At 51.0% G+C, this 25,990-nt stretch overlaps 1 protein-coding gene across 1 annotated transcript in view; it reads left to right on the plus strand.

The window, feature by feature from the left end:
* PNPLA7 (patatin like domain 7, lysophospholipase) overlaps nt 1–25,703 on the plus strand; it is a 134,945-nt gene extending 109,242 nt beyond the window's left edge. The window contains exons 28-36 of the mRNA XM_077787845.2: nt 1,722–1,838; nt 5,702–5,771; nt 7,670–7,786; nt 9,656–9,804; nt 12,196–12,348; nt 15,341–15,448; nt 19,331–19,415; nt 23,845–23,948; nt 24,913–25,703. Coding sequence (XP_077643971.2) covers nt 1,722–1,838; nt 5,702–5,771; nt 7,670–7,786; nt 9,656–9,804; nt 12,196–12,348; nt 15,341–15,448; nt 19,331–19,415; nt 23,845–23,948; nt 24,913–24,993 — 984 coding nt within the window. The 3' untranslated portion in view covers nt 24,994–25,703. The remainder of the gene's footprint in view (nt 1–1,721; nt 1,839–5,701; nt 5,772–7,669; nt 7,787–9,655; nt 9,805–12,195; nt 12,349–15,340; nt 15,449–19,330; nt 19,416–23,844; nt 23,949–24,912) is intronic.
* The last annotated feature ends 287 nt before the right edge of the window (nt 25,704–25,990 follow it).

The raw sequence follows: 25,990 nt of genomic DNA on the forward strand, positions 1-25,990 counted from the left end.
CTGAGGGAGGCTGTTGGCCTCAGCTTCAGCTAAAGGGCATCTTCCAGCTCTGAGAAATGAGAATATTAAGAAATAACTGTTAATTGGAAGTACTTTGTCCACGGGTAAGATCATGATTGTCAGGATCAGGAGAAATGTGGAGGCTCAGCATCATAAATACCATGTGCAGCAAGGGAAGCCTGATGGCTGCTGCTGAGTGGGAGAGGTTTTTCTTCAGTATTAAATAAAGGGCTCTTTGTAGATGCCTCTTCCCCTGATTTAATCATTCTGAAGAGACCTGATCCCTATTTTAGGTGCAGCACTAATTCCATCTCCCTCTGAAGCTGTGGGTAGCATTCTATAGTTAGGTTGGCACACTGTCCTCAGCACATCAAACCCAGAGTGAAGATGTGAATGAAGCTTCATCCTTGGGTTTGTGCTCAGCCTTTTACATTCTCCCACATTTCCTCTTCCCATCCTTGTTCTTAATGATCTTTTTTTTTTAATCCTTGCACTCGTGTTCTCTGGGCAGATCCCTGACAGAAATTTAAAAGCAGCTGGACATGACAATGTAGGCTGATCCTGCTGCTCTTAAATCACTGCCAGAGTAAAGCCAAGGCCAGATGTTGCTCACAGCTGCTTTAACAGCTGGCAGGTTTGAGGCTGTTCCATGTGTCTGCTTGGGAAGGATGCCCTGATCTCTGAGAAGCTGTTAAATTACAGAGAACATGTAGAGAGAGAAAATATTTCATCTCATGGAAATATTTCATCCAGTGAAATCCTATTTAATTTGAAAGGAATTAATTGGGTTTTGTGGTCTTCTTTTACATTTTGACTGTGGTGTAATATATTAAACATTGGATTTTGTTAAGATTTATTAGGATTTGACAGCAATAGCTTGGTTATGGGCAAATACTATGGCCATAATGCCATGAAGTTTAGGGATTTTCCTAATTTTCTCTTGTGGGTCAGTACATAGGTGTAATAATGCTGTTGAAATGGAGAGAAAAGGAATCTGTGAAAGCTTAATTCCAGGATCTGTGTGTTAGAAGGGACCTACAGTGCTTTAAGAAACCTGGTGTGGTTTGGTTTCCCTTGCTGGTGCTGAGTTTGCAGCAGTTAAATGCTGGGTCCATAACACATCCCAGTAACTGACTTTGGGAATGACAAATAATGGACCCTGCTCCACAGAAGGTGTTTAAAGCTCTATGACATGTGCTTGACTGAACTTTGTTGGAGTCCCAGAGAATCCCAGACATGATTTTCTAAATGTTTCCACTGAGGCAGAGAAAAGCTTTAAGTCTGGGAGAAAAATTGGGTGTGATCCCCAAATGAGAAGAGATGGATGAAGCAATGCCATGGATTTTTGGGTTCCTTCCCACACCCCTGAACCACACAGGTGCTGTGGGAAGGGTAGTGGAGAGGAAGAGAACTCAGAACATCTTTTTAAATTGAGAAAATGGAAGGGGTGGAGCTGCAGCATGGGTGGCCTCGTGCAGGGGCTGAGGGCTGTGCTGGGCACGCTGCTTTGGGGTTTGCTGAATGTAAATTTACCACACAGGGAGCTCCTGGTTGTACATTTTGCAGTTGTATTTGTGTCCCCTCAATACTTTCTGCACTTCCAGCATGTCAGCTCTGAACTCTGGAATGGGATGTCTCTGGAATTGCAGCCTTAATGCACATATTCCTATGGATTCTGGCCTGTATTTACCTTTGAAATCCTTTTTTTTTTCCCTTTTTAGGTTATGAACTCGGTGTTTAAGACTATTCTAGACTTGACATACCCAATAACCTCTATGTTTTCTGGAGCAGCTTTTAACAACAGCATCAACAACATCTTCAAAGATAAGCAGATAGAGGTAGGTTGTTTATTCACCTTATGGATAGGAAATTATGTCCCTGTGTTCTGTTGGAGCAGAAATAACTCTTTTTCCATGCTGATATGGAAATCTGGAACTGTTGGGTGACTGAAAATGTGGTGAAACTGTGAATGTGGTGGTCCATGGCTGCAGGAAGGAGCTTACTCTTTTTGGTGGATTTAGAAAACACGAACTGTAAATTATTTGTAGCTATTTCAGTTTGACAAAAGGATTTCATTGTCTGAGAGAAGAAGTGAAAATTGTGACACTGAAGAAGAACAGCTGAGACTGTTTCATCAATTTTTTTCTGCAAATCAGGTCTCAGAGACCTTAAGGGCACACCAGAGAAGGGCTTGAATTGGGTTGTGATGGCTTTGGCTTTTTTTGAATTTTAGTTTTGAAGCTGGAGTGAGTTTTTCTGAGCAGCCTACTGAAAACTGCAATAATGACAGAGTCCTTTGTGTCCTGGTTTGCACGTGGGGACCTTTTTGTAGTTGATGGGTGTTGTGGGATCCACCTGAGCCAAGAGCCACCTTTGGAATGCACCTCTCTCCCTTCCCTCAGCAGCAGCAGATTGTCAGGCACATTATCAGTGTTTGTCTTCCTACATTACCCAGCTCAGAGAGTGTTTGGGTAGCCTTGGAATTTCACCTGATATGCAATTTCAACCAAATTATTCCTCTGTTTGCATCCTTGTGATGAAAGATCATGTAGCAAATTAACACTGTATATACTTTAAATATATTTGGTAAAAATAATCCAAAACATTCCCTACCTAAATGCAAATATGAAAGTAAGTGATTAATCATCATGTGGCTTAAAATAGCAGTTTGCTGTGCAGAGGGGATGGTGCTGCAGACAAGCAAGCTTTAGAGAATCCTGGAATCATCAGGGTTGGAAAAGGCCTCAGATCCCTGAGTCCAGCAATTCCCCCAGCACTGACAAAGCCACCACTGACCCCTGTCCCCAGGTGCCACATCCACGTGGCTTTTGAGCACTTCCAGGGATGGTGACCCCACCACTTCCCTGGACAGCTGTTCCAAATGCCTGACTGCCCTTTCCGTAAAGAAATTTTTTCCTGCTATCCAAACTAAACCTCCCCTGGTGCAACTTGAGGCCATTTCTGTCATCTCTGCTTTGGATTCCAGCAGTCAGTTCATTGTACTTCCTTTTTAAGATGCAGCAGATTCCATACTTAGGAATGTCAACAGCTGTAGTTGCATATTCTGGTCTTCCCTTGCAGCCACAGGAAGGTTTTGTGTGAGAGAAATCCACTCCTGAGGCATCCAGCAGCATCATCTCTGTGCACGTGTGCTGACCATCACAGCCCCTCAGTCCATGCCCAGGCTTTCCTCCTGTGGGAAGAATTCCCTCAGATAAATAAGGAAAAATGTTGTGTAGCTCAGCCAGGAAAGAGGGAGTTACTCCTTCATTGCAATTCCCACTCTCACTGTGGGGTAACCAGTCCTGGAACTGGGAGCTGCCCCAGGGTAAAGGGAGACTGAGAAAGTAACAGGAGCTGTGCCAGGAACCTTGAAAAAGTATTTTCTCAAAGTATTTAAAGGATCCAAACTACAAACATCCATCTTTTCTCCCTGGCTGTGGTGGGTTTGGCTGGGTAGTAGTGATTTCTACCTGGAAATTCCTATCAGTAAAAATTAATTACAGCCTTACAGGCAGAGGCTTGTGTTTGGGTGCTTGGCCACAGCTGCTCCTTCCTGAGAGGATCTGCAGTGATCCCAGGAAAACCTGGGAACTTCCTACCTGAGGGGCTGGCCCTCGTGGCTCTAGAAAAGTTTAAAACTTGGAAGCTCTGAGCCAGATGCTCCTTTGTGCTGCTGTGGCTGTGAGGTGACACCCCTGTGCTTCCCACAGAGCCTCACCCCTCTCCCCCATGGAGGCAGCAGCGCTGACGTTGAGCTGTTATTTCTGACACTGGAAGGGAGGTTTCCATTTTCTCTGAAATTTGCTCTCTGCCAACCCTTGTAACGTGGGTGTCTCTTGATTCCCAGCTCATGTGGGGGCCCTGATGACAAAAACCCCATCACTGCTTCCAGCCACAGGCACTCCCAAGCTGGGATCATCCATGTGAGACCCTCACAGGGCACACCCAAACCCAGGATGGGGCACTTGGACACACAGACCAGGGTGCTAGAAGGAAATTTCTCAAGAAATAGAGCTATTTTCCTCTTGAATTACTCATTCTTCTGTGAGAACATCAGCCTTTGGAATTTTTATTCTCCTTGCCAGAATTCTTATCCCCATGCCAAAATGCCCTTGTAAATCATCTCAGCTGGGGGTTCAGGTATGAGGATTCAGACAAGACTTTTATTAAGTCCTGTTTCAGACTTGAATGATGCTCTGTTTCAAAATCAGTGGAACAATCCCTGAGCAGTGATGTTTTATTGCTGTGTGGGAGGGCCTGGGTTAGTTTGCTTTGTGCAGGTGTTTGCAGGAGGTGTCAGAGAGGCTTCTTCTCCCATTCCTCTGTTTTTGCTTAGTATGTGGTTGATGCACTGAGAACTGCAATCCCCAGAATATCTTCAGCATGGAGAGGCACCCTAATTCTCTTGTAATCCCACTTTATTAATCCACTTTGCTCTGGCATTTACTGGGGTTATCATTACCCCATTGTGATACTGGTGCAGTGCCTGTGAGCCCTCCCCAGTCCCACCAGCTTTGCAGAGCTGCTGAAGAGATTAAACTCACCAGAAAACCCCTGCTTCTTGGCAGTGCAGAATCTCAGGCTGAACAGCACAGAAATCACAACCAGGAGTTACAGCCTGGCCAGCGAGGGAGGGTTTCCAGGTCCTTCCTGGATTCCAAATCTGTGTTTGCTTTGGGTTTAAGGCCCATTAAAGCTGTGCTGGAGAAGGCCCAGACAGCATATCCAGTGAACAAAGGCTGCCTGGGAGGGCAGGTTTTCCTCTTCACCCTTGATTCAAGTTTTCTAATTGACAGAGCAGCATCAGCTGTTCCTGGGCACAAGCTCAGTTTACTCAAACAAGTCCTCCTGCTTCCCCTTGGCAGCTACCATTTCACCAGGCACCATGGAAACTTTCCAAAACTGTCCTCTCTCCAGCAGAGCCCTGCACACTTGGGAGGTCACCTTCCCCTTTGCTTTTTCCAGCAGGTGGGAGGTGAGACACAGCTGAAACAGAGGGAGAACTTCCCCTGCCAGGAGCAGGGCTGGGTGGTTTGTTCTGGCCCCATGGAATAAACTCTCAAAGCTCTTAGTTTAGCCATCCTTTTTGTGTCTCACCCTCCTGCTGGTCCACACTCCCCACTGTTGTGTTACCCTGCAGGATCTCAGGTAATCTCTAGAACCTTCTAGGAGATGTACCTTGCAGGGTTCTTTGTTCCTGTAGGCAGTACTGCAGAGGTTGGTGTTTCCTCTTTGAGTCCAGAAAATGTTGGGTCTGCATTTCCTGCTGAAGTGATGACCCCTGGCTCCATCACCAGGAGGTACAAATTGACCATTGTTCAGGCACAGCCTCAGGATCCCTTGGGATGGGAGTGACCCTCAGACCCCCACCCTTCACCTGAAATGAAAACAAAACCACCCTGCAGAAGGTGACTCTGGTTTGTGTGAGGAGCTCTCTGTGCTGCCTCTGCACACTCTGCTGGAACAAGGGGCACTTGCTACTGCAGAAAGGACATGAGGATTTTTGTCTGCCTTGGTTCTGAGTGAATTGTTTGCATGAGAGACAAATTTATGAATTTAAACACAGGACTGAGGAGTCTTCCTCTGTCCATGCAGGTGTGTGTCTGTAGCTCTGTCTGGTAAGGTCCACAGGTTGTTGCTCTGCTGCGGTCAAGTGCAAGGTGACAGATTTAGTAAATTTGGGACTCCTCTTTTGCAGGATCTGTGGATTCCTTACTTCACCATCACCACTGACATCACTGCCTCGGCCATGAGGGTGCACAGGGATGGTGAGTGTGGGCACAGCCTCTCCAGGCCTTAAATCACCATGGGAGACCTCAGGGTCACCTCTTGTTCCTGGAATTTGTCTCACCTTTGAAATTTGTCTTTCCTTCTGTGGTACTTGCTGAGCACCAAACTGTGGTTGGACACGGGTAGCAAGGCCAGGGAAGGAGTTAAATGAGATTCCACTGCATTCACTGCTTGAGGAGAAAATGGCTCCAATGGCACCTTTCTGTATACTTAAAGCATCCTTGAAGTGAAGTGCAGGTATTTTAGCCATAAATCAGACTTAAAGCAACCAAAGCCTTTGACAATTCAAATTCCCCTAAATGAAGCTCTGTTCCCCCAGAACAGGCTCTGCATGAAGCAGGGGCTGAGTTAGGCTCTCACTTGTGCTCAGTCCTTTCTGTTTCTCACTGAGTGAGGAGGGGAGGAGGATCTGAGGTGCCTGGGATGTGTCCCTGCCGTTGCCTTTTGTCAGTCTGGGGTAACAGGGCAGTGGCTCAGCCTGCAGGGGAGGCCTCCAGGTGCCCCAGATATTCCTGGGGGGAGCTGCAGCCTTTGCTGCCACATCTGATGCTTGTCCTTGGGGCTGGCACAGGTCACACTGTCCATTCCTGCCGTGCCAGGGGGGTTATGGAGCTGCTGAAGGATTCTGGGCTTTGATCAGGGCAGCTAAAACAAGCAGAAAAAGGATTAACCCTTCTCAGAGGTTTTGTATTCCCATTCCACAGCAGGTTAAGCCAGTTGAGGTCAGGAAACTCACTCCAGCCAGCTGCTTGTCCCCGTGGAAGTTTAATGGAACATAGGAATCAGCTGGGGAATGGTTACGGTTGTCTCCACTGAATGGAGATAAATTAAGTTCCCAGCTGCTGCCATTTCCTATCTTGGTTTGCTCTGTGAGGTGTAACACACGTCAGCAGTTTCCTTGGGTGGAAGTTCCACTAAAACTATTAATAATAACCCCCAAAATTGTCAGCATTAACCTGTGCTAACAGCAGGAGTGCTGGGGTTGTAATTAGAAACAGAGCTGTTATCTGTTTTAAAAAGAAAACACCAAAAGAAAATCAATTCCCAGGGAATTTGCTGGGAAGAGTTGCTGTTGGAAGCACCAAGCAGTTAATTACTGAGCAGTGATTTAACACTACAAGGCTCACTTATTCCTGGTATTTTAAAGATTCACTTCTCAGACAAGCCTCTTGGCCTGTGGAAATGCAGTGTCTTCCCAATTTGGTTGATGCAAATGTTAAGAGAAAAATCAGTGTATAGGAGCCTTAAAGCAGAATATTTTACAGGAAACACGGACAGTCAATTTCTACTTGACTAAACTTTGTTTCTAACAGCTTAAAGGATTATTACTGTTCCATACAGCACCAGCAGAAATGGCCCAAGAGAAGATAATGATCCCCCAGACATTTGCAGTGGTTTCACAAGACAAAACGTTTGCTTGTCGCAGTGGAGGGAAAACAGAATTTTGGTGGGGATCTACAGCTTGTATTTTTCAGATTCAGGTCCTGCTAAAAGTCAGGAGTTTGGATCTCTGCAGAACGCAGTGTCTGCAGCTGCACTTGCTCTGTCAATCCCCCTGTTGTCAGGAGAAATCTTTTCCTTCCCCCCAGCCCCACAAAGCCCTGGTGCTCCCTGCAGTGGGATGTGCTGAGATGCCACAGAAGGCAGTGAATGTGAGGAATGGGCTCAGACCCTGGGTTCTGGCTTTGCCTGATGTCTTTGTTTTATCCTAGCCAGTAGTATGATACAGAAAATAATAAACTGTTTTAATAACTTCCTCACAGTGTTCTGAGGAAAACCTCTATCTCTTGATTATCTTAATGAGTGCAGCAGCCTCCCCCCGCCCTGCCTGGCAGTAATTAATGCTGGCTGATTAACGCTGCTGCCCTCCCTGCAGGCTCCCTGTGGAGGTACGTCCGGGCCAGCATGTCCCTCTCGGGGTACATGCCTCCCCTCTGTGACCCCAAGGATGGCCATCTCCTCATGGATGGGGGCTACATCAACAACCTGCCAGGTAGGAGCACAGCTCATGGGGGGAGAAATTCCCACACCTGCCCATCAAACAGCCTGCCAGCCTTGGGGCTCTTGTTTTTTCCCTAAAACGCAGAGAAATCTCACAGACACCTTTAACCTCACGCTGGTTATCTGGAATCCTTGCTCTCAGTTTCCTGGGTGTTCCCTTTATCTTGGCTTTATTAATACTGTTTTTTTATGAACTTTTTCCTGATAGCCAAATTCTGAACATACGACTCCCAGCTAAGTCTGAATTTAGTGCTTGCTGAAGGGAGAGAGGAGGAATCAAACCACAGACATACAATGTACCTTGGAGTTTCTCTTCAATCAGTTAATTAAGAAATAATTCTGAGAGAGCATCAGCATTTGCTACTCAGGCTGGCGTCACCTGGAGCATGTGGCAGTGGGGGAATCATGGGGCCATGGAAGGGAGGATGTGGGGTGTGGGATGAGCTCTGAACCTCCCAGCAGGGTCCAGGGGTGTGGACTGGCCGTGTTTGGGATGTGATTTGTGTCAGGTTGCACTGCGGTCACGAGGCTGCGTGGCTCAGGGCTGGCAGCAAAGCCCTGCAGGGTCACTGCAGTTTGTGACTCGGAAAAGAGGGAGGGAGCACAGGAGAGACTCTGACCTGAGCAACCCGAGTCATTTACATCTTCCTGTCACACCCTGACTTTATTTTTCCAGGGCTGTATTTACCTAAAACCCAGAAACTGAAATAGCACAAAACAGATCCCCCAAATCAGCATCTGGCATTCTGTGGGCTTGTAAGCAAGAACTGTGAACTGCAAACCAAAGCACCTCTTGCATCTCCACAGCTGGAGAGGGCAAAGAGCAGAAACAGGTGACACTGGGTGGGAAACAATAGACTGAACGAGCCCAGGAATATAAATCCGAGTTACAGAACAGATCTGATCTAAAGGAGTGTCTAAATTAAGCCTCTAAATTGGCTCTTCAGAGCTGTGGTTTTCCTACGCAAAACTATTCTGGAAACTGCAACTATCTTGGACTCTGGGGGTGTGAAAGAAATATAAATCCATTCTGTGAGGTTCATGTCCTTCTCTTCCCTCCCTTGGCGCTTCCCTAAATCCTCACCCATATCCAAAGACTGCAGCTCGTCCTTTTACTGACCTTGAAGTAGGAAGTGTTGCCTCATTTCTCTTCCCACTTTGAGATGTGAATCCTTCTCCTGGATCCCAGAGCTGTTCTCAGGCTGCCATCCAGCCTCTCCTAGCTGGCATGTCCCTGTCCTGCTCCTCCCTTTGTCACCATCTCCCTGCAGCATTGGCACTTCTCTCTAAGGCACTGCCACTTGTGCTCTCTGCAGGGCCCCCATGTCTTTTTTTAGAATTAATGTGGGTTTGATGTGCTCTATTCCCATTACACCCAGCATGGTGTCACCGGCCTGCTGCTGTGTCCCCTGTCCCCTGCTGCCTCACAGGGCTTCTGGTGACCTCAGGGAGGGGAGGGTCATCCCACTGATCTGGGGCAAAACATCCCCTGTCAGTGACGTCCCCCAGCAGTGGGGACTCGCCCTGGAGTCACCCAGGGCTTGGTTGGTGCAGGATTTGGGATCCCTCCCTCCCCACAGAGCCTCCCTGAGTGGGAATGGTCTGGGCAGAGCTGCTGCAGATCCATACAGATGTTAGGCTGAAGATCCCTCTGAGACTGAGGCCAGCCATTCCCCAGCACTGCCCCGTGTCCCCAAGTGCCACCACATCCCCCTGGCCTTTGGGTGCCTGCAGGGATGGGTTCCGATGGTCCCTTCTGTCCTGCTGCTGGCTCGTGGTGGCACACCTGAGCCGTGCAGATCCGTATTGCACCTGGGGCAGCAGCAGGGAGGGCACAGGGGCTCTGACCTCCTGTCCCCAGCTGACGTGGCCAGGTCCATGGGGGCCAAGGTGGTGATCGCCATCGACGTGGGCAGCCGCGACGAGACCGACCTGACCAACTACGGCGACTGCCTGTCCGGCTGGTGGCTGCTCTGGAAGAGGTGGAACCCCCTGGCTGAGAAAGTCAAGGTACTGGGGGCTAGGCTGGAATGGCAGCTGGTTTTCCAGAGGGAAGATTCCCTCTGTTACTCAGGGAGCAGGTCTGAACCAGATTTGTTGTTTTGCTGGATTTCACAGAATAGCTGGTTTGGAAGAGACATTTAAAACCATCGAGTCCAACCCAGTTTCAACCCCTCAACTAAACCCTGGCACCCAGTGCCACATCCAGTCTGTTTTTAAACACATCCAGGGGTGGCCACCACCACCCCAGGCAGGCATTCCAGAACTTTATCACCATTTCTGTAAAAGACTTTTTCCTAATATCCAACCTGTATTTCCCTTGGTGCAGCCTGAGGCTGTGTGCTCTGGTTCTGTCAGTGCTGCCTGGAGAAAGAGCCCAGCCCCAGCTGAGCACAGCCACCTTCCAGGAGCTGCACAGAGTGACAAGGTCACCCCTGAGTCTCCTTTTCTCCTGAAATTTGAATTCTTGTTCAAAGAACTGGGCAGTGCCTTGACACCACAGAGAAGGCAGTGATGTGGGAAGGGGCTGGCAGAGTTCTTAGACCAAAGAAAACTTTTCTTGGAGCTGCATACATTCTGATATAGTCAGAATTGATTAATTTTACCCATAAAAGTAGTAAATCTGTCCAGCTCAGTTTCTATCCTGTATGTCTCTGAATTGCTGATTTAGGGAGATTTTAGCACTTGACAGTAATTAAGTACAACTGATAAACATGGGTCTGCAGAGCATGATTTTATTATTATTATTTTCCTTTTGTTGCATGTGCTCAGTTCCTTATTCTTCATTTCCTAAATTACCTGGCTCTGCTGTTGTCTCCCAAGTGAATATTGATTTTAATTCTTTCCTCCCAATTGCATTCCCCAGTTGGATTGGTCTCAGTAGTACCCAATGAAATATTCCAACTGTCTGTATGGCAGTAGGCACCCATGGAAACGTGGAATTCCTTCTGAACACCACAAAACACTTTTTTCTTATTGGTAGTGGTGAAACACTGGCCAAACAGAGGGCTGGTAGAGTTTCCATCTGTGGAAATGGTCAAAACTCAGCTGGATGTGGCCTTGGACAAGCTGCCCCAGCTGACCCTTCCTGGGCAGGAGGGATGGACTGGATGATCTCAGTGGGTCTCTGTCCACTCAGCCATTCTGCAAAATCTCTGTCCTGGCACTGGACAGATCAGAGCACCATGGAATTACAGACTGGTTTGGGTTGGAAGGGACCTTAAAGTTCATTCACTTCCACTCCAAGGCTCCAAGCCCTGTCCAGCCTGGCCTTGAACATTGGCAGGGATGGGACATCACTGATTTCTGCCTTGAAGGATCATTGTGCCCCTCACCTCAGCACAGATCTCTAAGCTTTATATATATTTTACTATATCTTGGGATGAAAGTCTGGGTTCAGGCTTCTTGGAATGCAATTCCCTTCCTGGTGCTCATCATGGACTTCTTCCTGCCTGCCCACACTGAGACCCAGCTGGAGGTGCTGCTGTGCCAGGCCATCACCAGGTGCCAGCTCTCTTGCTTTGAACAGCCAGGTGTCTGCTAAGGAAGGCAGGAGCCTCCCCTGAAATGGAAAATGTAAATCCCCTCCCTCCAAATTGTTATCATTTTGAAATTAAAAGGATCTCAGGCAAAGATGCAGTGCTTTAACAGGAAAATTAAAAATACAAAAAACCCCTGCCAGAGTCAGAGCAGCCCTGTCCCCTGTGGGTCAGGGAGTGGCTCAGCCCCATCCCAGGGGGGCTCAGCCCTCCTGCAGTGCCAGCTGTGCTTCTGCTGGAGCAGGATCCTGCACAAGGGGGGAGTTTTCCTCTGGAGCTCCAGGGCTGGGGGAGATGGGCCTGGGCTCCTCTGGGAATGCAGGGGGAAGAAAGCTGCTCCTCTGGGAATGCAGGGGGAAGAAAGCTGCTCCTCTGGGAATGCAGGGGGAAGGAAGCTGCTCCTCTGGGAATGCAGGGGGAAGGAAGCTGCTCCTCTGGGAATGCAGGGGGAAGAAAGCTGCTCCTCTGGGAATGCAGGGGGCAAAGGCTGCTGTGCTGTTCCCAGGTCAGATTGGATCCAGGTAGGAATGTTTGGCTCCTCCCCTGGGCAGAGCCTCTCCCCATGGGATGCTGGAATTTTCTCAGCCATGCAGGGACACTCAGTGGCCATGGACAGAAGATAATTAATAATTAATGGCCCATGAACAGCAGATATCTCCTGGAGGGAGGATTGGCTGTGGGAGAGATACAGAAAAGTGCCCAATGAACAGAGGAGAACTGCCCCAGCTCTGACAGATGGAATTGAATTCACACCCCCATTTCCAACCTGAGACACCAGATCACTTCTCCCCTGTGGTGAGCACACCGAGCACCTTCTGGAACCCACTTGTAGGAGCTCAGTTTGTGAATTTGTGCTGGGCAGGTGCTGAACATGGCTGAGATCCAGACAAGGCTGGCCTATGTGTGCTGCGTGCGGCAGCTGGAGATGGTGAAGAACAGCGACTACTGCGAGTACATCCGGCCCCCCATCGACCGCTACGGCACCCTGGACTTCGGCAAGTTCGACGAGATCTGTGTGAGTGCCCCCAAGCCCCTGCCCTGCTCCTCACTGCCCTGCTCCTCACTGCCCTGCTCCTCAGAGCTCTGTCCTCACTGCCCTGCTCCTCACTGCCCTGCTCCTCACTGCCCTGCTCCTCACTGCCCTGTCCTCACTGCCCTGTCCTCACTGCCCTGCTCTCACTGCCCTGCTCCTCACTGCCCTGCTCCTCACTGCCCTGCTCCTCACAGCTCTGTCCTCACAGCCCTGCTCCTCACTGCCCTGCTCCTCACTGCTCTGTCCTCACTGCTCTGTCCTCACTGCTCTGTCCTCACTGCTCTGTCCTCACTGCCCTGCTCCTCACTGCCCTGCTCCTCACAGCTCTGCTCCTCACAGCTCTGCTCCTCACAGCTCTGCTCCTCACAGCCCTGCTCCTCACTGCCCTGCTCCTCACTGCCCTGTCCTCACTGCTCCTCACTGCCCTGCTCCTCACAGCTCTGCTCCTCACTGCCCTGCTCCTCACAGCTCTGTCCTCACTGCCCTGCTCCTCACAGCTCTGCTCCTCACTGCCCTGCTCCTCACTGCCCTGCTCCTCACAGCTCTATCCTCACTGCCCTGCTCCTCACAGCTCTGTCCTCACTGCCCTGCTCCTCACTGCCCTGCTCCTCACTGCTCTGTCCTCACTGCTCTGTCCTCACAGCTCTGTCCTCACTGCCCTGCTCCTCACAGCTCTGTCCTCACTGCCCTGCTCCTCACTGCCCTGCTCCTCACTGCCCTGCTCCTCACTGCCCTGCTCCTCACTGCCCTGCTCCTCACAGCTCTGTCCTCACTGCCCTGCTCCTCACTGCCCTGCTCCTCACTGCCCTGCTCCTCACTGCCCTGCTCCTCACTGCCCTGCTCCTCACTGCCCTGCTCCTCACTGCCCTGCTCCTCACTGCCCTGCTCCTCACAGCTCTGCTCCTCACAGCTCTGCTCCTCACAGCTCTGCTCCTCACAGCTCTGCTCCTCACTGCTCTGTCCTCACTGCTCTGTCCTCACTGCTCTGCTCCTCACAGCCCTGCTGCTGCTAATTAGTGCTGCAGCCAGTGCAGAGCAGAGGAGTGCATTGGCAGAGTGAATAATTGACACTCCATAATGCTGTGGAATGATATCCCGGCCAGGAGATTGGATTAGCAGCAGGAATTGAGTTAGTAATCTTGATTCTCTAATGACCTGTGAAGGGATGGGTTGCCTCGCTCTGGTTCGTGGTAGTTCAGGCTCAGCTGCTCGGTGAGAACTGCACTGGGCAGTTTTGGGGTTTGGCATTGCTGTGGGCTGGGGTTTGTCCTCACTTTTTTCTCCTAGAACTTTAGCATGAAAGGTTTGCAGAAATTCAGCAGGGAGGCCTTGAATCCTGGAAATGGAGGGAAACGTGAAAATACCTGGTCCTGTGAATGTTTGAACCCTGCTATGAATAAAACATCATCCACAATTCCTCTGCACCCCTTCGAGGGTCGGGAAGTGGCACCAGTGTCAGGGTGTTGGAGAAGTGGTGCTGCCAGGTCACACATCACTGGCACTGGGCTGTGTTTGTGTCAGGGCCCAGCATGGGCAGAGTTGGCTCCAGGTGTGCAGGGAATTGTCCTGGTGACACATTCCAGTGTTCACAGCAGGAATGTCCCTGCCCAGGCAGGACAGCAAAATCCATTCTGGCTCGGTGTCTCCTGTCAAGAAAGTGATTTTGCTGTCTCCTTCCATTCTTTGCCTGTTTTAGCCATCCAGGCATCTTCCATGTCCAGATATTCCTGCAGAGCTCTTTGCTTCTCTCCCAGGCTGGAAAACCACCACTCCTCCTTGAAGTTAATCTCCATCACACTTCAGTGAGAAGCTGTGATGCTCCTTAGCCTGCAGACTGATCTCCCTGGTCCTGGCTTAGCAACACTGACCAACCCCAGGAGCAGAGCTTAGCCCTGCAGATTCTCACCTGAGAGACTCCTTAGGACACACAGCAGCTACTCCAAACCACCAGCTGATTTCCCCAGTGTAAATATTTCCTCTGGGATATTTGGTACCTCTTGGCTCCTGGACAAACACTACTGACTGCTTGTGGATCTAGGACTTTGCTGATAAATAATTCTTTGTTCTTTGCCAGCTGGAGAGCCCTGGCTGATTGGAAAACCTTGACAGACAGGTGTGGTAGTTCATCACAGGAGCAGATCGTGAGCTGTCACATCCCTGCTCTGTTCTAATGTGCTGCTGTTAAAGAGATGTAAAGGCACCAGGCAAATTTTGTCAGTGCAGTAAAACCTGAGAGAAGGGCAGTTCCTCACAAGTGTCACTGTCTGTCAGCAGGTTCATGGCACCAGACACTGCAGGATGGAGGGGCAGCACCTCCTGGATCCTCATTCCCTGCAGCACAGCTCAGTAACTTCTGTCCACAAGGGAGCTTTAAACTGTGCTGTCCAAAAGGAAGGACAGTTCAGGCATTCCTTTATCCTTAGGGGCTAGGAAGTAATGGGGGGGAGAGGGTTTCATTTCATCTGTGTGCCTGGATTTTACGGGAAATAGAAACAGGCACCAGCATTTTCCAAGGAGCTGAAATCTCTTCATGCCAAACCCCTCGTGTACAGCCCCGAGCAGGGGTGGCTGTGGGTCAGATCCTGCAGCTCAGCTCCTCCTGCCTATTTTGGGTCAGCCTGACCCTGCCAGTGGCAGAGCTGTCAGCTCCTTTTTCTCCCCTTCATCACCCCCACCCTGGGCTGGGATAGATGGTGAGAAGGGAATTCCAGCCCCAAGGAAGGCTCTGAACCCTGATCCAAAAATGGGAGGAGAGACAACACCAGGGGTTCAGTGCTGCTGCCAGAACCAGGGCTGGAGATGGGATCCAGGGCTCCCAAAACCTGTTGCTCTGTCCTTCCCATTTGATTTTTCAACATCATTTCTGCTGTGTTCTGAGAAAAATAAGACTTAGAGCATGGGTCTTTTCTTTCCAGTTGTTTCCATGCTAATGGCAGTTATTAATTATTTTCTCCTGATTATTTTTTTTTTCCAGGAAGTGGGATACCAGCATGGCAAAACTGTATTTAATGTGTGGTGCAGGAGTGGAGTCCTTGACAAGATGCTGAAGGACAGGCAAGAGACCTGCAAATCCAAAACTGATGTAAGTGCTCAGGGAAATGCTCTGTGCTCCTGGAGCTGCTCAGGCTGGGACAGGGGACAGTGACTGCCCTGAGGCTGGTTCACAGCTCAGTGCTCTGCATTTCCTGGCAGGGAAGTTCCAGTTGGTTTTAAGAAGCAGTTACCACCTTTTTGAATAATTTGGATAATGCATTATAATATAAGGGCTCACTGTCCTTCCTCTCCTTTGAATCCATCTGATTTGAAATCCAAGTGCTACAAAGGCTTCATGTTTTACCCAGTAGTTCTTTTTTATCATCTTTTAGAGAGGGAAATGAGCAGTAATTTTTTAAGGGATGGCCAGAATGAATCATAGCTGTCAGGAGCCTCACAGAGGGAAGTTAAGTGAGGTGAGAGATGACACTGAGGATTTGCAGCTCTCCAGGGGTGGGTGACAGAGCACTTTGGCTTGGAGATAGGGAGAGGATGGATGGCAGGATGGACACTGGGCAGGGATGAGGGGTGGATGATTCCACATCCAGCTGCCTTCAGTGTCAGCAGAGGCTGTGAGTCACTGAGGGGTGGAAATGGCTCTGCTGAGAGGAGATTAATGTCACCCTCAGCTCCAGGGGGACTTCCCAGCATCAGATGGATCTGCCCACGCTGCCTGGCAGGGCCAGAGTGGCTCTGGAAGGAGCACACAGGGAGTGAGCCATGGAGGAAACCACTGGAGATCCCTGAGCCTGAGGAGCCCCCAGACTCCTCAGCCTGGACTTTCTCCTGGGGCACACCTGGATGAGGAGGTGCTTCAGTGTGACTGCACAAGATGGGTCCTCACTCCACCTCTGGCACCTCCTGATCAGACATGAGGCCTGGGGTCCAGGTTTTGTGTTAAGTCACAAGAAGTCGAGGCAAGAAGAATTGTGTCTCAGAGTTGGCTGTGTCCTACTTCAGCCTCACTTTTGTCACCAGCCAGTAAAAAGCCTCAAACATTTTCAGTGCTGTGACAGACACTTGTTTTAAAGAAGACTGCTTTTTAAACTGCCCTTTTTACAGGATTCAGTAATGGAGGGGAATATTTCACTTAAATCATGCTATCACAGCAGCATGATGGACATTTATCACACCTACCCTGGGTTCTGTGGCACTTCAGTGCCCTGGAGAGCAAATCTGTCACCTCCTCCTTGCAGACACAGCCTGGCCCTGCACTCACCTGATAATGAGTGCAAGTGCTGATTGCTGAGGTGTCTCAGCATGGCAGTAACAGGGCTGGGAGAGTGACTCACCAGCCCTACCAGGTTATGGAGCAGGAACGGGCTCTGTGTGTCCCTGGTGCTCCCAAGGACCTGCGGGATCATCTGCTCATCCTCCTAAAACTCCAGAGCCCTCTGCAACCCAAGATTTTTGCATGTGACTTCTGTTGCAGAAGATTTATTTCTATGAAGTTACAGCTCCCACTGGGGTATTTTTCTCGCTTTTCTTAGTCCATTAGAGTCACTTAAGTCCTTTAGCTGTGTTATCTTCCAGGCAGAGCAGCTGATATTTTTAACTTGCCTTTCATTAGCAGGGGTTTTGATGCTTTATATGTTTTAGTTCTTCATCTATTTCTGGAGTGTTCAACATCTGAGAGCTGAGTGCCATTTCTTATCGTCCCATTCCTGTGTCGTGAGCATTGCAATTTTATTTAAAAATACAGATATTTAATCATTCAGATGCTTCTCCTTTGCTTTGATCATTTAGTCCCTGTTTGTCTTGTCTCCAAAATGCAAATGAAGACACAAACAACAGGAACCTTACATAAACTTTACTTTGAGCAGCTCTTAATCTTCCCCAGTATGGAATGCTGCAGCACCATTAATTGGGTCTACTTGGGGAAGTTCTGTCTACTGAGCTGTTATTCATAGTCAAAGCTAAATATAATCCAGTGGACTACAATAGTAACTGTCTTTTTCCTCTAATTTATTTAATAAAGATTGTGCCAAAGAGAAAACTTTCCTCCTTGGAAAAAAAAAAAAAAAATACCAGAGAGGTCTGAGTGTAGGTTTCAGGTGGATCTGAGACACTTCTTTGCTGTGTGCTATCTGATGGGAGGGTGATTTTGTCCTTAAAAGTGGTGAGAGGAAGCACTGAGACATTAAACTCCTGTTTGTAAAGCACCAAATGAGTGTGGGAAGACACCTGGTTTCCCACAAGTGGTTTTCCAGTCCTGGTGCTGAGGCTTTGGGTGCCCTCAGGCTGTCCTGGGGGTCAGCTGGGGGGCAGATGCTTCTGAGGGTCAGTCAGGCTTCATTCCCACCCATCCTCACCACAGGAGCTGCTGATGGTTTTCCTGGGGCATGCTTAGGTGCTGGGCCCTGCAGGATTTTGTTCAGCTGCTCATGCAGAGCCCTGGACTTCCATCCCATCCAAAGCCTGTCCCTGCCTGCTCCCTGCTCCAGGGACAGCCTGGCTCTTGTCTGCCCCAGTGCTCTGTGCAGCCACCTCACCCTCCTGGCTTTTGGGGTGCAGGGACAGCCTGGGACGTGGCTGTGTCCCTGTGGTGGCCAGAGGGTGCACGTGTCCCTCCCTGAGCTGTGTGGCACAGCCTGGAGCTTTTCTTCCCTGTCCTGGGAAGGAGCTTTCTGCAAATGCTGCACTGGGAAGGTTCAGGTTGGATGTTCAAAGTGAGCCTGGGCTGACTCATCCTTCCCAGCAGTTCCTAAAGAGTCACAATGAGCTTCCCAACTTCTTTATGGTTTAAGGTGTGTGTCCTGAGCTACTGCTGTTCCATTTCATACAGGAACCTTTTCATTCCCTCCAGGCTTTCTCTACCCCCGTTGTTTGTCCTGGATCTGCTCTGTGCTGTGGCTGTTCTAAATTAAATCAAAATCAGCTACAGATGAAAGGTCAACTGAGAGCACTTTGCTGCAGCAGCAATGGGCTGCTGCTGTGACCCCACAGGGGTTGTGTGATTCACAGGGTTGGTGTTCGTGCCAGAGGAGCAGAGGATTGTTCATAAAACCCCGTGTTAGGAAGCTGCCCTGGCTGGGAGCACATGGGCAGGTCGGGGTGTTTGGGAACACAACTGTCACAGCAGTTCCTGGCAATCCCTCTGCCAGCTCTCCCCCATCCTCTTCCTCTGGGTTGGGGTTGTTACTGTGTTCATTACATTGACTGAGTTTAAAAAAGGATGAGAGGTGTTGAGGGGTCCACCTGGGTACGTTGTGCCCGGCCCCAGAGAGCTGCAGGAAGCCTGAGAGGGCTCTTCAATGCCAAAGTTTTCTTGGAGGAGAGACTGGAGCAAGAACTTCTCAAAATAGAGAAGGCTCAGCCCACTGCTTGGGTGAGACAGAGTGCAAATAGCAAAGGTTTACTGGAGAGGGCAGTTGCAGTGGAAGATGTCTCTGATCCCTGCAGCACCTCCAGCTCTGGGGCTTTCAGGGGTCCCGGGGGGTCCTGGTCACCCCAGTGCCCACCTGTCCCTGCAGCCTCTGTGGCTGAGGGAAGGGCCACCTGTGTGTCCCACCTGGTCACCTTCTCCCAAAAGCAGAAGCTCCCTAGGGGCTGCACCTGGCCCAGCCAGTCCCTCTTACAGAGGGACTCTGATGGAGAAAAACACATGGAGCGAGCTCTGTCCATGCCAGGGCCCAGCTCCTCCTGTGCTCGTCTCTGGGGTCTTCTTCATAAGGCTTCTTGTTGTGTGGGTGGAATAAGAGCCATTAAAAGCATGTCCCACTGTTGGGAATCCCATCTCTGCCACCAGACCTGCCTCAGGAGAGCTGTTTTGAGGATTTCTCACTGATGAGTAATGGCTTTTGAGGGGGCAGCTGTGGAGAATTTGTGCGTCTGGAGCTTTGTCTCTTCAATATCATTTTTATACAGTCTCGACTTGTTTGGATTTTCTGTGAACATTTGCTGACAAACCTTCAACTTCTCTGTGTTCCAGAACGTGACCTGTCCCACCACGTCCTTCACAGACCTGGCCGAGATCGTGTCCCGCATTGAGCCCGTCAAGGCTCCGCTGGCAGACGGTGAGGACGAGGGTAGAGGGGCAGCTCCTGTCTGCCTGCCAGCCCTGCCCTGCTGGGCACTGCCAGCCACCCCCTGCTCCCCCCAGAGCCCTGACCCTCCGTGTGCCCCTCCTGCCACCTCCTCTGGGGCAGCGGGATCACTCGGGAGGTCCTCAGCACCTCTTACTGGTCAGGTCCGGGGGAATAATCCCTGCTGAGTCTCAGCTGAGGGAAATAACACAAGTGGCAGCTCAGCTTCCATCCCCTGGGGCTGTCCCTGTGCCCTTCCGCCTCTCCATCCTCAGCCCTGTTGGGCTGGGGGGAGGCTGAGTTAAAGCCCTGCCCCAAGGATGTTTTCCAATGTTGGGCAGGGGGAGGCTGAGTTAAAGCCCTGCCCCAAGGATGTTTTCCCTGCTGTCGTGAGTAGGATCAGGAGTGACTCACTGGCTCCACTGCTTTTTGTGTGCTCCTGTTGTGGGAGCAGCAGTGAACTGATGAGGAGCAGGTAGCAGCTCCTGCATGGTGACACAGAGGTGCTCTGTGCCCCATGCTGGCTCTGCCCTGCAGAGCAGTTCCCTGTTCATGGAGCTCCCAAATCCAAAAGGATCAGAGCCTTGCAGGCCTAAAACCCCTGAGTGTGTCACCAGGGCTGGAGTTCTTTCTAAACAGTCTCTTCCCCTCCTCCTGATTCTTGTTCCTGCAGAGGGAAAGCTAAAGTTAGCAGTGCTCCCATCTGTGGCTGTTTGCAGAGATGTCCCTGTGGTAATTTGAAATGCTAATTACAATCATATGCCTTACGAAGAAAATATTAATCAAATGTGGTTGAAGCAGCCATTGTGAATAACAGTGAAGAGTTCATGGTATGTGGTTATTTAAGGCTCAGGCACTGAGCCTTGCTGAGATTTAACCAGAGCACTGGGGCAGATCCTCCTCCTTTCTGGAGCTGCTGGGGATTGCTGCTTTCTGCGGGCGAGGCCGTGGCTGGAGTGTGGCAAATGGACGTGGCACCTTCTGGGCTGAGGAGGGGCAGTGCAGGGGCTGCTGGGCATGGGTGGGATGGGCAGGGGCCACGAGCTCCTTGCGTGCTGGAATCCCTTGGCTGTGGGGCTGGAGGAGGGGGTGGCAGCAGAGTCGTGCACGTGGGCGCCGTGCTGGGAAGGATCCTTCGTGTTCTGCCATGGGTGGCTCCGTGGGGCTGAAGGACCCTGCCCGTGTCTGAGTGCCAGTGACAGCAGTGACATTCCTTGGTGTCCTCTGTGCATGAGATTTCTGCTGAAGAGCTGTGGGGGAAGCTCTGTGGTGAGGTGAGCCCAGGGGAGGGTGACAGCTCCCTGCAGTGGCCTCGTGGCTGTCAGGTGGCTCCTCGGGGCTGCTGAGCTCTGGCATTGCTCTGCTCTGGGGGTGAGGGTCTCTGAGGCTTGTCACCTGTGTAGGGGAGGGGACAGAGAGGTGCTTGGTGGCCTGGCAGTGACCCTGCACTGTCACCTTTGTTCTCCCTGGAAATCCCTTCCTGCGGGATGTCTTGGATCACAGAGGCTGAGAAAGGCTCTGCCTGTTCTGAGAGCACACTGCAGGACTCGGGCTGGCTGAGGAAATCCTGGCAGTAATTTTGTTTTCAAGAAAGCAAAGGGAAAGGTTAAAGTTCTGATGGATGGGGCAGGAGCTGTGTGGGCTTGGGGAAAGGGCAGGGCAGTTTCTCCTGTCTTGAGCACACTGAGAGCAGTGACCAAAACCATTCAAAAGTTTTTAAAAAGGGAGCCTGTCCCTCAGGCATGGCTGAGCAGAGACCTGGGTGCCAGAGTGCTGGGGCACAGGTGTCTCATCTCAGAGCAATGTTGGTGGCCCTGTTCCCATTCTCCTTCCACACGTTCCCTCAGCCAGGATCATCCCTCTGCCAGCTGTGGTTTGGGGAACACAGGTGCCACTCCTGGGGGTGGCTCTGACCCATCCCTGCTCAGCCTCACCCCGTGAGGGATTGCTGAGCCCAGGAGATGAAGCACTTGTAGCAGTGCTCATTTGGATAAAGGGATTTGTGGAGAAGAAATCTTCATGGTGGTGCCAAATGCCTGGGTTTGCCATTCAGCTGGAGCACGAGACATCCCAGCACCTCTCAAGGGACACAGCAGGCACCAGCCACCTCTGCACCTTTGCTGCTTAGAAGGAGCTACTCTGGAGCAGCACTAGTGCAGCTGAGGCTGTGCTGAGCTTCCAGGTCCTGGCTCACCCCGAGGCTTGGCAGTGCCTCTGCAGGAGCCCCCCCTGCCCCACCAGAGCTGTCCCTGCTCCTGCAGGAATCAGCCCCAAAGCAAAGGAACAGCACAGCTGAGGAGCACGAGGCAGATCTCTGGGTGAGGAAATGTGCCCTTCCTGCAGGGAATGTGCTCACTCTGCTCAGGGCAGGCTTGGGACCTTCCCCAGGCTGGAATATCCTCCTGGCTGCCTGGGTTTCAGGCTGAGCTCTTTGGGTGGTGCTGAGCTGAGCAGAGCAGCAAAGCCTTGGTCCTGCTTGGTGCTTCTGGGAGGTTTTGCAGTGCCCAGAGCAGTCACTGTGAGCCTCAGCCTTGATGGAAGGTGATGTTTTGGGACAGCAGGGCCACCTCCTGTTCTCCTTTTTCCCCTCCAGCACCCAGAGCTGCACTGTGAGGGATGTGAGAAGGGTGGCTCTTGTGTCTCTAGAAGGACCTGTTAAATGCTGAATAGTGCTGGGAAAATCAAGGAATTTGGCCTTGATAGCAGCTGGTTTTACTGGAGGTATAAGCTCCAAACTCTTGTTTGTGGTGTCTGTTGCTGTTCAGATGAGTTTCCAGTTTCTCTGGTGTATGTTATCAAAGATTATCGTTAGTGTTTTTAGTAAAAACTAGCAATTATTCTCTAATTCGCAGTAAAAAAAAAACAAAAACCTAAAAATAATTTAAAAAATAAAAAATACCTAATGTCTTTAGTTCCGATGTTCTAGCAGTTGGTTGTAGTTATGTGCTAGGAGAAAAGGCTGTGGAACAGACTGTGCTGTTGTCTTCAGCGTGGAGCAGATGCTATTGATGGCTCCCAGGAGAAATACTTAGTCAAGGATCTGGTTTAAACAGGAGCCCCTCTCTTCACCAGTGGGCTGCATCCAGGTATTGCCTCAGAGCCCACTGGAATTAACTCAGGAAAGGGGGAGAAGAGCTGGTGTCACACAAACGTGTTTTTCATGGTAACCATAAAATGCCATTTTCCTGCCTTAAGCTGCATCCTGGAGCTCTGGGTGCCAGCAGAGGAAGGTGCAGCCTGCCATGGGCCCTGCCTTGCTGCCCACGTGCCCTGGTGTCACGAGTGGCTGGGACAGGCTCTGCAGGGGCTGGAGGGTCTGGGACCATCACTGGCTCCCCCAGCCCAGCACATTCCTGGAGCTGCTGTGGGGAGTCAGCCCTGCTGCAGGTGGAGTCATAAACGGGTTTGAGGTGGGAGGAACCTTAAAGCTCATCCAGTGCCACCCCTGCCATGGCAGGGACACCTCCCACTGTCCCAGGCTGCTCCCAGCCCTGTCCAGCCTGGCCTTGGGCACTGCCAGGGATCCAGGGGCAGCCACAGCTGCTCTGGGCACCTGTGCCAGGGCTGCCCACCCTGCCAGGGAACAATTTCCAATTCCCAATATCCCATCCATCCCTGTCCTCTGTGGGGAGCCATTCCCTGTGTCCTGTCCCTCCATCCCTTGGGAGCTCCTGCTCCTGCTGCCAGATCCTCCAGGTGATCTCCAGATGCTGGGAGAGGCCTTGGCTCTGCACTGATGTGTCCTCATTCCATGGGAACAGGCTGGGGCTGGGGCCTTCCTTGCACATCCTGCTGCTGTGCACAGCTCTTGAGACTCCCTAAATTATGTTAATCTGCTGGATTGCTGGAGAAAGCAAGTGATTGTCCTCTGCAGAGAGGAAGGGAATGTAAATGTCACCATCCCTGTGGAGCAGAGATTGTGAGACACTCAGCTATCAGCTCCAGAGCAGGCAGAGCTCACCCTAAGCCTGGGATCCTGTTCCCAGAGCCTGTGACCACAGGGAGTTTGGCTTGGCAGCTCAGAGGCTCCTGAAGGTGTCCCACAGGTCTGGTTGGGCTGAGGGGTGGAGCACAGCAGCTCTGCTGTGAAGGGCATTCCCCAGGGAGCATCCACCCAAAACCCATGTCCCTCTGAGAACTGGCAGCCACCACAAACACAAACAGTGGGACAGGGCTGCTGTGCTATGGTTGCTTGGATTCCAGAGGGGTTCAGGACACCAACTGACAGAGAGGACATGGTTTATTTTTATGTGCTGAGGAGCTGAGATCTGTGTGTGAGCAGTCCCAGTTCACTGAGCTGCAGAGAGCTGCTGGCACTGTCCTGCCTGTGCTCAGTGACAGTGGCAGTCATTCCTCTCCCAATTTCCTCTGCCTCTCTGCTTGCCAGTCAAACCCTGTGCTTTGTGTCTTCTCTCTTCAGATGAGTCAGACTACCAGACTGAGTATGAGGAAGAAATTCTGGACAGCCAGAAGGATGATTATCTCGATTTCATAAGCAACCAGGCTGAGGAAGACTCTGACTCGGTATGACCCACACTGGAAGAGGCAGGGGCTGGTCTCTGCTGGGTCCTGGCTGAATGGTGTGAGGTGGATGTGCTGGGGGAGATGCTGAGAGAAGCACCTGGGAGGGGCTGCCCGAGCATTGTGCAGAATTGCCTTTTGTTAGTACAGACACTAAAGGACACATGCTCACCCTGCCACGTGTGGCAAAACCTGGCCACAGTTAAATCCTGGTCCTGCAGCTCTGTGGGTTTGCTCATGAGGTGGATCAGGGCTGAGGGAGCTGCTTCCTCCAGCCTGGGGAGAGGAGCTGAAGGCAGGATCTGCCAGCGGGGTGGGTAGGGAGAAGGTGGTTATGGAGGAGAAGGTGGTTATGGAGAAGATGCCCATCAAAAAGCCAGGAGGGGACAGGCACAATTTGTGCTGAAGAAAACCCTCCCTGGGGCCAGTGGGAAGTGCTGCCCTGTACACACAGCTGACAGCCACCCTGGGCTGTGCAGGGAGAGCTGCAAACTCCACCCTGGTAGATACTTGGAAAACAAACCCCTGAAGAACCAGCTCCAGCACTTGAGCCAGCCTTTAGAGCAGATAACTGGAATTATCTTCCAGAGGTCCCTTCCAACCACAGGGGTTTGATTCAGCAGGCCCACCCTGAGGTAACTGTGAGGCCAGGTGGGCTGTGGTGTGGCCCCCAAGCTGAGCAGCACTGCTCAGGCAGGTCACATCCCTCTGCTCTGACTGCAGCAGAGTTTGAAAGGTGCCTGTTGTGTTTGTCATGAACAGTTCCTCAGTGGGAGCACAGGATGGGTTGGGAAGGGCCCATGTCAGGGTGTCAGATGGTGTCAGTGTTTAGAGAGAGGAGCTCGGGTTCTGTTTGCTGGGCTTACCCAAGCTGGTGGGAAAAGAGGTGAAAAGGACAGGTTTTATCCAGCTCAGAGAGGATGTTTCAGTTGTGAAGTTTCAGTTTGTGCTTCCTTTTCTCCTGCAGGATGAGGAGATGCACCTGAGGAGGCGCAGGAATGTGCCCGGCGGGGAGGGCCAGGCGAGCAGCACGGGAGAGCCGGGATAGAGCTGGGAAAGGCTGAGCTGCCAGCTGGGAGCCACAGCCCAAACTACTGAAAAAGCAGCCCTATTTATTTATTTAATATTTCACCAAACCAAAACAATGCTCAGATGAATGAAGCCAGAGTTCATCCTTCTCCAGCCAGGGCCGGGCACTCAGCACCAGCACAGCCTGCACTGAGTCCTCCGGAGCTCTGGGCAGGGGAGCTGCCGTGGCCCTGCTCCTTCTTGTGGTGCCAAGAGCACCAGTTATTGATCACAGACTGGCAGAGGGGAATTGTGCAGTTCAAAGCTGCTTGGATTTTTGCTGCTGTGTTTTTAGGCGCTGTTTTTACTGCCAAGGCCCAAAGAACGCTGGGGACCTCCCCCTGCAAGGTGCTGGGAGGGCTCTGAGCAGCAGCACTGGAGAGAGGGAGGGGTTTGTGGGTTGCAGCCTTGCTTTCTTTTCATACGAATCAGGGAACTGTAATAAACTCCTCAGTGACTTCCAACCATGTACTGGTGAGCAATGCTCTGACAGGAGCAAATCTGAATGTATTTCACTTGAAATCTAAACCTAAGGAATCATTGTGAAGGGTGGCCATAGAGCCTGGATCCTTGAGTCATCAGCAGGACATTCACTGACGGATCATGGAGCTGACACTTGCTGGGCAGCTCTGGAATCACCACTTGGCTGTACTTGCCCTGTTGAAATAAAGTTATTTTGCTGGATTGAAATGTCTCTGTTTCTTTGCAGCAGGTCCTACAAAGAGAAAAGTTGTCAACAACTAAGAGCCCAACTTGTCTCTGCTCATATGAGACTTGCAAAGGAGCGCACACAGTTTCCAGCTGCTCACCCCAGCAGGAGTCACTCCAGGTATTGTCAGGCACTGAGAAGAAATCTCCAGTGCTCTGTTCCCAGGGCTGGAGCTGTCCTGGCAGTTGGATCCTGTCCAGACACCCCTGGGTGCTGGCTCTGCCTATGTCACATCTGTCATTGCCAGTGGCTGCATAGCCAAGCTGAT

Source organism: Lonchura striata, chromosome 17 (assembly GCF_050655825.1).
Source record: "Lonchura striata isolate lonStrDom1 chromosome 17, ASM5065582v1, whole genome shotgun sequence".
Lineage (NCBI taxonomy): Eukaryota > Metazoa > Chordata > Aves > Passeriformes > Estrildidae > Lonchura > Lonchura striata.